This window comes from Podarcis cretensis (assembly GCF_951804945.1).
Source record: "Podarcis cretensis genome assembly, chromosome: 5".
NCBI classification, from domain to species: domain Eukaryota; kingdom Metazoa; phylum Chordata; class Lepidosauria; order Squamata; family Lacertidae; genus Podarcis; species Podarcis cretensis.
This window is the reverse complement of record NC_137174.1, coordinates 34469600-34483302: the sequence shown is the minus strand read 5'-3', so window position 1 is coordinate 34483302 and position 13703 is coordinate 34469600. Positions and strand designations below refer to the sequence as shown.

At 40.5% G+C, this 13703-nt stretch overlaps 1 protein-coding gene across 19 annotated transcripts in view; it reads right to left on the bottom strand.

Annotated features, from left to right (window-relative positions):
• PCDH15 (protocadherin related 15) overlaps nucleotides 1–13703 on the bottom strand; it is a 647566-nt gene that overhangs the window by 186227 nt on the left and 447636 nt on the right. For all 19 annotated transcript variants that reach the window (XM_079976223.1, XM_079976213.1, XM_079976221.1 and 16 more), the window contains one exon: nucleotides 5479–5591. In XM_079976223.1, the coding sequence (XP_079832349.1) occupies nucleotides 5479–5591 (113 nt within the window). The remainder of the gene's footprint in view (nucleotides 1–5478; nucleotides 5592–13703) is intronic.

Below are 13703 nucleotides of genomic sequence, written 5' to 3'. Positions count from 1 at the left end.
GTGACAGATCCAACGGCTGCCTGAACCCTTCTCTCCTGTACTGTAAGTTCTACAGATACAACCGGCCCTTTGAGGGTGACCAAACTGCTGATGCCGCCCCCGAAGAATTTGAGTTTGACACCCCTGGTCTAAGGGATCTAATGAAGTTTTCTTTAAGACTGGACGCACCACTGCTTAGAGTCCAAAACATAGGATTAATGTTTGTTGAATAATATAACACCAAAACTGCAGTGGAGGAGAAATGGTGCACATTTCAGGGGGACAAGTAGCAGATGTGAGATGGGGGTGTCAATTTCCAGTAGGAAAACAGTGGTCCTAATCCTGTTTGGGATCCCGCCATGGTGTTGGCCAAAAGTTATCCTTGCCAAATGCCTCCTGAGATCAGGGTAGAATGCTTTTATTGCTCTTCAAGCCTGACCTTGAAGGAAGTTTTGTGCTTTGATGAGAAACAAAAAGTCTCCAATCAATATTCATCTGGCTGAATTTATACCTTTCTGCCTATACTAATAAGATCAAATGCTGACAGAAGGGTCAACTAATGCTGAATATAATATATCTATATATATCCTGAGCATATTTATGGGTGACAAGATGTAAGAACTGTTCATTAGGGGGCCTTTCCTCTCTAAGCCAGCCTATATGCCAATAGTTCTACTATGGCAATTTCTGAGTATTCTAAGTACTTAGCATATATTTTTACCCACAGTGCTAATCTACCTAACATTTAGAAGACATCTGAAGGCAGCTCTGTTTAGGGAAGTTTTTAATGACTGATGTTTTAACGTATTTTTAATCTCTTGTTGGAAGTGCCCAGAGTGGCTGGGGAAACCCAGCCAGATGGGCAGGATATAAGTAATTATTATTATTATTATTATTATTATTATTATTATTATTATTATTATAGGTCAAATTCACTGCAGATATATAAAAGCTAGCATGTGCTCAAACCATCTCTCTCTCTTGCTGCCTAACATGCTCAGAAGTGCCTCCCAGAACTTCTGCACGAGGACACCTCTCCTACTTCCATCAAATCCCTCTTCAAAACCCAACTTTTCTGTCAAGCCTTTGGGCTGGGCAAACCCCACTAGTTCTCATGTCTTACTGAAACTAAGCTTGCAATCAAGCAAGAGCATATGTCAAATGCATATTCTTTTTGCCTAGTTTATCACTGCCTCCGGTTCTTGACCCTTCCTGTGTTATCTGCCCTGTGTTGAACTCTACACTGTAAGCTCCTTTGGGCAGCGAGTTGCTCTCTTGGACTCTGCGCAGAGATGGCTCTGTACAAATTAACAATAATAATCAGAGGTCAGATTAATCAATCTGATTAAGGAAATTTGGAAGCCTTAAAACACAAGCAATAGAGACAATGTAAAGCAAAGTATCCTTTCCAATCTAATGATTCTGCCTTTGTATCTTTCACAATAAGTAAGCAGGGTGCCCTCCTTTGCAAAGCGGTCCTTTGCACCTGTTCCTTCAGTTTACCTCACTCGCCACTCAACCAAATCCAACCTTAATTAGGTAGCCAGTGCAATTAAGTAGGGGTCATTGTTACTAACTAAGTTCAGGAGTCCCTCACAGACCTAAAGCTGCAAAGGGAAAGGAGCTAAAAACAGTTCACTGCCTTTTCCCTTCCCAGCCCCACATAATAATCATGGATTATCAAAGCAAAGCAAAGCACAGCACACACACACACACACACACACACACACACACACACACATTGTTAATCAGAATTGTAATGGAAACTCTTATCATGTTTTGAAATTTGTTGGCTGCAACCCAGTAGCAAAATTTTCACCAATCTATGTAAGCCTTTATTATAAAACAAGATGCTCGTTCAGTATGGCTTTTTCATTCTGTGTTGTGGTTTTTGCTCTATGCCAATAGCCTGGGAGTTTGTCATGCTCCCACACTGATGTGTTAGTACATGGCATCATGCATTCATGGGCTGATTCAACTGAAGTAACATGTTTATCCTACTTAGGCTCAGGGCTGCAGTGATAGAGCAGCTTTCACACTGTGTTCCACACAGGCTATCCATCATCCCAGGCTGGCCCAAGGCATTTTCCTGTCCAAGATAGAACAAGTCAAGGTGCACAGTCCCCAAAGCTGGCCAGGTTATTTTGGTATATATGACAGAGAAGCATACAGGCACTACTCCAAGAGTAAAAAAAATAAACTAAATTAAGGAGCTAACAATTTCCTAACCTTTCATGATACCCCAGAATAGATCAACTGCCTGTTAGCAACCTCACTTTGCCTAATGGAAAAGTGGTTTTAGAAGAGAAAAGTGCTTAGGGGGTTTATTTAACCTGTCACCAACCCGACAAAGCAAGGAACCAGTCAAACTACTTAGAGCCACCAAGTTTTGTACACAGAGAATAATTCTAAAAAAAAAAAATCATTGACTTATGGTCAATTGATCCTTCACAGAAGGCTCAGAATTATTCTATACTATCTTAAGAATAATACAAGTGGGATCTGCAACAAAATGTTGCAGTATACTCAAGTCATTACTAGCTGGTTGACACCTTCTTCCTTTCAGGATACTCTGCTCCATTATTCCTTACCTCTATCCCGTCCAACAATCAGTCAGCATTCCATGACCTCTTGGTATGCTCAAACTTTGCCAGACCATTTCCTTCTCTCTCTCTCTTTCTCTCTCTCTCTCTCCCACACACACACTTCTGCAAACCTTTGTTCTTCCACCAAGTTATGGTACTATTTGGCCTATATAAGGATTGGCACTCAGTTAACTGAGATATCTGTTAGTATAATTCCCAACAAAGAAAACATTGAAAAGTGAGCTTACACATCTGCTTTTCAACACAATTATAGCACTATTCATTCACTGAATACTACAGCAGAGGTTCACAAAAATATAACAGAAAATTAATCCAAAATAATTTATCACATGAAGTATAAATTCAAGGCAACAACTTGTAATGGAAGTAGGGTAGAAGCTTTCCCCAAGATAAGGACAAAAACTTTAAGATGGAAATGGATGGAAAAAATTTTTTTGGGCAGTATCATTAAAATTTGTACAGAAAACTTATTAATGCTGGTGCTATTTGGCTTTATGAATAGGTTTGCCTTCAGATATAAAGAGAGATATTTTGTTGAGTTACACACTACAAAACACAAGCCCAGATAAGCAAATTTGCCACATCTTGCCAGCTTAATGGAACTTTCGACACTGTTGTGCTAAATGATACTATTCAAGCATGTGGCATATTATTAGTCTTACAGATTGATACCCTTGCTTATTATCCACTCAACTACTCACCAACCATGGTAATTCGAATCTAATAATGCCTGTAAAAATTTCCATTAATAATATAGCCAGTTATTAAGGTACTACAATGTGGCCATGGGAAATTGGTGGGTTTTTTTTCTTTTAAAGATTGTTATAGAGTTACTTAGCACCAATCCCCAGTTATTTTTTTCCAGTAAAAACTAACAGGTATTTGTGAATGTGGGTCTGAGCACTCAAATGTGTGAAAGCATTTGTCTTAACTAACATCTATGCACATCTGAAGCATTCAAATAAGAGAAGTAGTCTAACAACTAAGGCATGAAAATGAATTGTTCAATAAATTCCCTATAATTAGTGGCATCAATAGCTGTCACATTCCTTAACAAATATTCATATGGAAGCAAACTAGTACAGCATATGGTTCTATATGTATATACACATGAAGGGAGAGAGAGAGAGAGAGAGAGAGAGAGAGAGAGAGAGAAAGTGTGCATATATTTACCATACTCAGGTGGTAATCATCACCTTAAACAGCATAAAACCATTGATACAGACAGTATATACTTGGTGTCCCTTGAAGCTTATATGGGTTTGACAGAATATACTGATGAACAACTACCTGATTAAAAAACAAAACAATCCTACTGTAGGATCTATGGGGAGGGGGCAATGAAGGCAAAATGCTGCTGGTTGTGTAGTGGCCATGTATAAAGGAGCGAGGAAAAGTGCTTGCCCTCTTTCTTCCCTTTACTACTGACAGGGGAAATACACATGGCAACTTCAGGACCATTGCCTCATTTGGGGATCGTGCTGGAAGACTAGGAATGCTCTGAATAATTTGGAGCCAAGCTTTCTCCCACTCTATCCCACCACACACAAGGTTGGAGATCCCTCTTAAAGGGTGTACCCCCTCCTCTCCCTCTTGTTGGAGAGGGAGATAAAAACATCCCATGGCCTCTAGGATATCCTCCCAGGGACCATAGGACTGCAGCCTCAGAGTAGACACAGGTAAGAACTGTTCCCACTACATTCAGAATGAGATTCATCATGGCTGTCTGCAGGGGGAAATCCCAAGTTACAATGAACTTTTTAACTTCCATTTTGTCAGCAACTGTGATTTCAGGGTCTTTTCATAAAGCATGAATATCTAGGGTAGGCTGGATTCTCTGACAAGTGCTCAGAGCCCATGGTGAAATGGCAACAGAAAAAGTGCTATCTACTGGGGGAAATGGCTGCCTGAAGCTGTAATCACATGTATGTCAACTCAGAATAAGTCTTATTGAATTCAGAGTAACTAACTCCCAACTAAGAATATACAGAATTGCAAGCTAAGCCTCTCAGAGGAATGAATGAATGAATGAAACTTCTAGTTTGTTACTTAAAATATTGAGTTTTTAAATCCCACACAGTCTTCCACATGAAATCAAATCTATAAATGTCAAAGAAAAAATATATTCAGGCATGTCTCAGACAAAGCTTGGGGTTTGTATTTTCTCCGAAAAACACAGCTCCTCAAGACAGAAAATCAAAACATGGTAGCCACAAGAGACTAACTAACGTTAGGTGTGGGGAAGTCCTTTGAATGGCTTAATAATGTCTAACTTTGTACTGAATTATGGTCAGTAAAATTTATTGCAATATATAAAGGTAGTTGTAAAAATTACATTTTGTAGCAAATATTTCAGGCACAACCCAGCAAAAAGTTCATTTTGATTTTGGTAATCCTGTACATGTTTACTTGGGCTACAAGTAAAATTGATCTCAGAGGGACTTGCTTCTGAGTTAACATGCATAAACATTGGGCAGCCTTCCCTAACCTGGTGCCATCCAAATATTTTGGACTGCAACTCCAGTCCCAGCCAGCATGGCCAATGGTCAGGAATCATGAGAATTTTAATCCAAAACATCATAATGGAGAAGACCGATCTGGGACAGAAGGTTCACTGAACGTAATGAAGTGAAACTAAATGCCAGCAAATGTTTGCTGGATGCCAATTTCAGTGTGTTTTCTCCCATGCAACATTATTGTCAAAGCAATTACAATGATATAAACCAGTTATTTCTAATATGGCATTGAATTAAACTTACACCTTACTGCTAGAAGAATCTTTGTTTATAAGTTGACGTTTCCCTTTTTTGTATAAGGAATCCTCACATTCTCCATGGACACTGCTACTTAGTAATGTACAAACACATGGAAATGAGAATTCAGTTGAAATTACCTTAATAACCAAATCAAATTTCTGGTGCAAATCCCTGTTTATTGGCTTTAGGAGGCTGAGTACAGCAGTTGTCGCATTCATACTGAAATACTGTGAATAATCCTCAGGAGTCCCTGCAAAAAGACAGCGAGGTTTGAATAGATAATTGAGAAGAAGGATCAGCATGGAAAATCACAACTTTATTTTAAATATATATTAACTCAAATAATCAATAAAGGAATAATTAAAACAAAAAACAAAAAACAAAAGAAATACCATAGTGTGAATATTTGATAGAGCTGCGCATAAGAAACCCTTCTTTCTTTTTGACCTTGATCACCATGTTTAATAGGTTTGGGGTGCCTCAAGAGACTTTATTTTTTCATAAAAGAGAGATGAGTAGAAATGCCAGCATGCTAATATTTGAAGTGGAGAACACTTGATCAGCAGCTTTTATATCAAGCCATCGGAAGCTCCATTATATGGAATCAAGCCATTGTTCCACATCAACGTGTAAGGTCTACAGCAACTGGCAGTGGCCTTCAAGGGTTTCAGCAGTCTTTCCCAGTCCTACTTGGAGATTCTGGGCCTTGATCTGGGGAACTTCTGCATGCAAAACATGTGCTCCTTTACTGCACTACAGTCCTCCCCCCCTGTAATTCCTCCCAACGTTCCTGAAACATTCTTACTCCTTGCAACATAGAATATGTATGGCATTTCCAAAAGCTGTAAAATTGCACACAAGAAAAGTGCAGAAAAATGTTATTACTCCATGCATACATACTTTTTTTTGTTCAAGGGGAGGGATGGAATAACAACTCTGAATGCAAACAAGAATAAAGATGACATCTATTTGCAATGTAACAAGAGAGAGAACTTTCACACAATCTTACTTCTTTCCTGCAGGAAACAATTTTATAGAACAATTTCTTAGAAGCATTACTTTACAGCAGCGTACCCCATCTCTCCCAGCGCATCCGCACTTAGGCGTTTTAACAATTATACCCCTTGCTGTGCTGGAGATCTGTGTATAGAGCTCACCCATGCACAGAGCAGATGAATGTCTCTATCCATTGCACACAAAAATAAGAGAGAGGGAAAGACTGAGTTATCTTCATCGCTGTCTTTAGGGTCTTCCATACAGAGTGATTCCATTTCAGAAAGAGGGTCTTCTTTTCTAGTTGCGAAATGATAGTATAGATTGCTGAGATTTGATCGGTAATGAAACGTATTGCAGGCTGCATCAAACGGCAAAAATTTCCTAGGGTTGGTAAGTGAAACACCATTCTGATAAACGCTTTTGGGTGCACTTAGTTTTAGGGACACCAAATAGCCCTCCTGAATTCAGCTAGACATACATTCTGTTCCTTCACAACACCCCTGGAAGAGGCACAGGATCTGTCCAGATGGACTTTTAGATCTCCCCCGAAGGAAGAATACCAAAGCAGTGTTTCTGACATGATGTACCTACAGCATCAGTTCCAGCTCTTGATTCTGTAGTCAGGAAGAGCAGGTCTCCTAATAGTTGAGAGCTGCAGCAGGCCTTATGTAGAAGCTCTTATCAGGAACAGTGAATAGAATCACTGTTGGCCTATAATTACATGGGCTTATAATTGTAAGATGGATTCCTTGGCTGGTATAGCTGATTTCTCTGCAATTTATTTCTTGGGTGAAAGCTGAGTAGTAGTCAGAGGTTAACTCCTTGCCTGAAACCCTCCCATCACACATTCAAGACCTATTGTGGGCTCTCGTCTGAACACGTGGAAGAAAAACAGGCAGAAAAGTGTCTCTATGTAGCATCAGTACATTCAAACTTCTTTTGGAATTGTGCTTCTTACTATGCTCATAGGGAACGAAAGCCTATGAAAAAGTGTATGATGCGGTATGTTAATAAACCAATAACTCATGGTTGTAGCTGAATGCAAAGCTAGCACAGAATGGAGTGAGGGGTGCATGGATGTATATACTGAAAGTATTAATAATACAATGATTGGTAATGCTGGCCTTTGTTAGTGCTACTATAATGAGAAGCGAAATAAATAGATGTTATTGTAAATTGTGTGTTTTCAGCTGGAAAACACTACTGTATCCACCAAAGCTTACAGGAAGTGTGGGCTCTGTTAGGAAATTCTCATCCCGTTGGAGATTTGCCACTCAATCTTCTCTCTCTCTCTCCCCATACCCCTCTCTCTTTCTGCAGAACTGCCGACAGTGGAGATGACTAACCTTGAAAAGAGCTTACAGAAATTCACATTGTATGCTAAAACGAGTCCTGATTGTCTTTGTCAGAATGTGGCATGAAAGCCATGCCTTTCTGTGAATGGAAACTATCAAGCTACTGTAGAAATTAAATAAATGGAAAAGGGAATAGAGCAGCTGTATTCTATTGCATACTCGAAAGCAGTAAGTCAATTGTTCTGTATGTCTGGTGGCTAAAATTCAGACAAGAATAAGGCCGACTGTTGCAATGCTAGAAAATCTGTTATGCAGAGCAGTTCTAAGGATACAAGTATGGAAAGGAAATAGCATCTGAAATAGTCCTTCATAAGTACTGGCTATTTCTGAGTACAGTTAACTTCTTAGATAAGGTGGGATTGAATTATTCAATTTTGTATGGATAAGTCTAACAGTTTAAAATTAAAATAAAGGTTAATTTAATTGCTGACTATTCACTATAGAATTGTGTTTTGAAAAATGCTCAATCTATATCCCCCTACAGTTTCAATCTAGCTTGTCACCTTGGCAATGTTAAGTTATGGCACAGAGAAGGGATTGATCATTAGAAAACATTAGTTTATAAATGATGAAGCTGTACGATGTAAACAAATTGCTGGAATTAAACAGTCTATGAGTACCAGTATTTCCACCAGCATTTACAGACAGAAACAGAGATAGACAGATTTAAATCAGAAACAAATAATAGATTGCATACAGAGTTAGAGGAGCGAACTGGGAGTTCTATTCATGCAACCTCCCTTTGCTTGGTTTTGCCCACTCTTCCATTTTTCAGCTCAGAGAGCAGCTAAGGACTCTGAAACAGTGGGAAAGAACCAGCTATATCAGGAAGAACATGTAAGCTGTGCAGATGCTGAATCTGAACCTAGTCCCTTTGCCCAAGCCTGAGTCTGTCAGTCAAGAGTCCCTTGAGACTGAGATTCCCAAACTTGGGCCCCAAAGAGAGCATCTTTCTTTTCATAAGGAAAAGGTGCCTGCTAGTAGTTGTGGCCTGTGTGGAGTAGTGGTTAGAGCAGGCATAGGCAAACTTGGCCCTCCAGATGTTTTGGGACTACAACTCCCATCATCCCTAGCTAACATCCCTAGAAAAGTTAGACTCCCCTTGTTGTCTTTCCACCAGCAGGAGAAGACTTTCTTGTTCCAAAAGCCTTTGGGGAATGGACTGCTTTTAATGAAAGGGCTGGTGCCATGCGGTTTTTATTTTAATGATTCGTATGGTTTTCATAGATTTATCTCTACAGTTTTAATTCTATCAATATTTAAATGTGTTTCAATCATTGTTTTTGCCCTATATTTTAGCTGTTCTAATTTTTAATCTGCAAGCTGCCTTGTCATTGGAAAAGCCAGGGTATAAATTATTATTATTATTATTAATGTTAATCACAATTATTTGAACCTGTTATTGATATTTTTGAAAAATTGATACTTCTCCCCCTCCACCACAAACAATTGTTTTTCCTTATCTTCTTTAATGCTTTGTCATGCTCCATCCATAATTTATTCATGTTAAAAAATCCTTTAAACACACACACACACACACACACCACAAACTCAACTGGTGCCATTTCCCAATGACAACACAGAAAAGAGTGATGGCCGGAAACGTTTGCCGCTGCACCCATGCAAATTGCTCTGGAGAAGTGGCAGTTGTAACAATGGACACAGCTGGCACAGATGCTATTTCCTCCATGGGGCTTCTCTGCACAGGGGATTTTCCAGTTTCTGAACCAGCCGTACGCTACATGAAATGCGAACACGCACCAAGCCAACCATAATTAGTACATCAAATGGACTGAGAAGCCTGAAATGTTCCTGCTCTACAAATGCAGCTGTGGCATAATGAACTGTCTGCTCATCTCCATTTTCTTGTTATTCTTAGCAAAATATGACAGACTATGATATTATAGCAATCAGGATATGAGACATTCGAACAGCAACAGGGGCTTAACTAATAAGCAGAAATGTATGAGGAAAGAAGGAAAGAAAGAAGGAAAGAAGGAAGGAAGGAAAGAAAGAAAGTTAGTTTTTACAGGGCAACTGGATATGTGGCAAGGAAGATGAAAGAGATCAGAAAAATGTACTTGAATCGCTTAGGCGTGCAATTACGTAAATTGCTCAGTAAGGATAAGAGGGGTTGTAATCTTCTCCACATTTTAAATGATCATCTCCTAGGGCTCAGACACCTATTGGAATGCTCTGATAAAAGGAAGTGCTGCTGAAATGCCACTTCAGCTGATAAAAACAGAACTCTCTATGAAAAACAGTAGTTTGGGATTACGACATAGCACTTACTAGAAAATCTTGGAAGGCTTATGGTTTGTAGCACACTGACAGAACAACATTTTTTTTAAAACCAGCATTCATTTTTCCTTTTGCTTTGGAAGAGAGCACACTGTGGGAGATGGCAAACAGTTACTGGCTGGCATTATATTCAGTTGGAGGCCGGAGTATTGGGACATGGCCTCTGAACAATTCAAGACAACCATGTCTTTCCAAAGACTTTCACAATCAAAGTATTCCTCAAATTGGGATTTCTGGGCTTCTCCTAAGCTCACAATGAGTCCCTGCTACAGGAATCAACACTTGACCAGTTCTTGAAAGTTGCAAAACCAAGTGCTAGCTCAGGCAATGCCAATATGGTAGGTACCCTACTGATAATGTTGGACTACATCTCCCATCATTCCTCACCATTGGCCATGCTAGGTCAGGCTGATGGAAATTAGAGTCCAACAACATCCCGAAGTACCCAGGTTGGCTAGATGTTGAGAGGAGCAGCCATTTTTGTATACAGTATTTAACAAAGCACCCTGATTCAGCCAGGTAGATATGAAACCTCCCTCACCAGACACACAACCTGGTGAGGAAATTAAACCTAATAAAACATTTCTTCCAAGTCACCAGTGAAATGGTGCTTGATTACCCTTGGTTACCTTCATTCAGTTAACTTTCACAACATAACATACCATGTTTATTACTTCCACTTCTTTACTACTTCTGCTGCCTTTCGACTTGCACTAGAATGGACTGGTTCTCTGAGGGCATCAAAGGATCATGACCATGATTCCCACTGGCTCTTTAGTAGGTATAGGCAGTATCCAACACACCTGTTCCATCAGCACGAGAGACTTGCAGTAGCAGGATGGAGATTTCCCTTCCTCTCCTTTCCCCTATAGCTCCCTGTTGAGTTGGGGGAACCCTCTGGGGAAGATTTGGAGGGGTGGGGAAGAGGAAACAGAGGGGGTGTTGCAGAAGTGGAAATCTGTTGCTGCTGCTTTTGAATAGGATTCAACCCTAGGGGAAGAGATTCAGCTATCAAGCCCCATCAGCAGAGACCCTGCATAGGAATCCAGCCTTAATATAGCTGATTGCCTAATAATACTAGTTTTACTGCATAATTTTAGAAACCCTGTTTTGAAAACTTTGGACAATACAACCAATAAGAATTAAATATTTGGGTGAACTGTATCGATGTGTCTCGGTGTACTGTTTATTATGTTGTAGATGGTAGCATCCAATCTTACAGACAAGAAAAAGAAGAAAAGTCAAAGCAAAAGCAAAAATCTCTACAGCAAGAGTTTTTAGGACAGGGTAAGAAAAGGGTAAGACGCAGGTGGCGCTGTGGGTTAAAGCCTCAGCGCCTAGGACTTGCCGATCGAAAGGTCGGCGGTTCGAATCCCTGCGGCGGGGTGCGCTCCCGCTGCTCGGTCCCAGCGCCTGCCAACCTAGCAGTTCGAAAGCACCTCCGGGTGCAAGTAGATAAATAGGGACCGCTTACCAGCGGGAAGGTAAACGGCGTTTCCGTGTGTGGCTCTGGCTCGCCAGAGCAGCGATGTCACGCTGGCCACGTGACCCGGAAGTGTCTCCGGACAGCGCTGGCCCCTGGCCTCTTAAGTGAGATGGGCGCACAACCCCAGAGTCTGTCATGACTGGCCCGTACGGGCAGGGGTACCTTTACCTTTACCTTAAGAAAAGGGTGACTTTCAAATTTGATTTTTAAAATTTAAATTGGATTCTTTAAAAATTCATGATACAGTCTCTTTTTTATATAAAAAAGCTTATTTAAACTGAAATCTGAATTTAATACAAACTTAGTTTCAAAAACTGAATCTGTGATTATTATTTTTTTAAATGAAACACAGCAAATACAGTGGTACCTCGGGTTAAGTACTTAATTCATTCCGGAGGTCTGTACTTAACCTGAAACTGTTCTTAACCTGAAGCACTACTTTAGCTAATGGGGCCTCCTGCTGCTGCTGCCGCACTGCCAGAGCACAATTTCTGTTCTCATCCTGAAGCAAAGTTCTTAACCTGAAGCAATATTTCTGGGTTAGCGGAGTCTGTAACCTGAAGCGTATGTACCATTGTAGACTGGTTTTGTTCCTGCATGTTCACTGGGGAAATATATATCATTTTTTGAGATCAAGGATTATAATGAGATGGAATAAATACTGTATTTTTGTATTTATCAGTATGGGTTTCCTACCAGAAGCAAGGAACTCCAAAAACACCATAGGCCTTAAGTTCCAGGATACTCCGTCCTGTACCTCATTAGGAGTAACTACTGAACCCACCTGAGTAATATTTATTCCACACTTGGGGGACCTGTCACCCTCCAGAGGTTTTGGGACTCTAGCTTCCATGAGTCCCAGCAAATACAGCCATTGTTGGGAGCAATAGCTGGAGGTCCACGGGTTCATCTTCCCTGCCTTATGCCCTCTAACTACCTGAGCACTGTAAACTGCTCAGTTTCCAAATTATGAAGATTCATGACTCTTCCAATCAAATAGTGTATGTCCAGTCTAGGATGATTGGCACATCAGGCAATTGGTCTTGCTTAATGTTCTTTGATGTGAACAGAGAGCATCCAAAAGACATCATGCAATTATGTGCGTGTGCACAAAGGCTCTCTTTCTCACACAAACACATATACACTCAAAAGATAGTACAAAAGACATAGGATAGCATGATAAATATCTCACACTCCTCAGTATCATAAAGCCTTTATTTAATTGCAAACCAATATGCTTTAATTGGAACTAATTAGTACTCATGTTTGTCCAGAAAATAGACAGTTCAGAAAACAGACAGCGTATAACATGGAAAACCTGATTTAAATCAGTTATTCAAATCAGTTCCCCACCTCCAACCCGGTTATTTAAGTCTTGATTTCTATTATTCATTTAAACCGCCTTCATTCAAATTATTCCACCCTGCTTTAGAATCCTTGCTTTGCTATAATTAAATGACCCACCTTTAATTCCAAATGGAATATCTTTATATGTGATAGTCTCAGCTCCTACACACATACCAGAATCCTATTATACCTCCGGTTAATCACTATGTCCCAGTTACTGGACAGTTCAAGCATGAATAAGCTCTATGCAATTTAGTAGTTTACCTTTGTTTCAAACTTACCCGACAGCCCAGTTTTACACTGCTGCAGAGGCTTCTGCCACAGAAGCTGAAGCAGCACTCTTTAACTTAGCCCTCCCATCTCTCCCTACTGCATCAAGTCTTTGGGGCAACATCACATCCACACATGACATGATGCTCAATGCTGCAGGTGGTCTTGTGAATGACCAACTTATGCCCTTGAGCAGCTAAATTTGCATCAGTGCAAATGCTGATGCTTCTCTAATTATTCCATTGCAATGGAACATCTGAGGTACAGGTAAAGGTAAAGGTACCCCTGACCGTTAGGTCCAGTCATGAATGACTCTGGGGTTGCAGCACTCATCTCACTTTACTGGCCGAGGGAGCCGGTGTACAGCTTCCAGGTCATGTGGCCAGCATGACTAAGCCGCTTCTGGCGAACCAGAGCAGCACAAGGAAATGCTGTTTACCTTCATGCCGGAGCGGTACCTATTTATCTACTTGCACTTTGACGTGCTTTCGAACTGATTGGTTGGCAGGAGCAGGGACCGAGCAACGGGAGCTCACCCTGTTGAGGGGATTTGAACAGCCAACCTTCTGATCGGCAAGCCCTAGGCTCTGTGCTTTAACCCACAGTG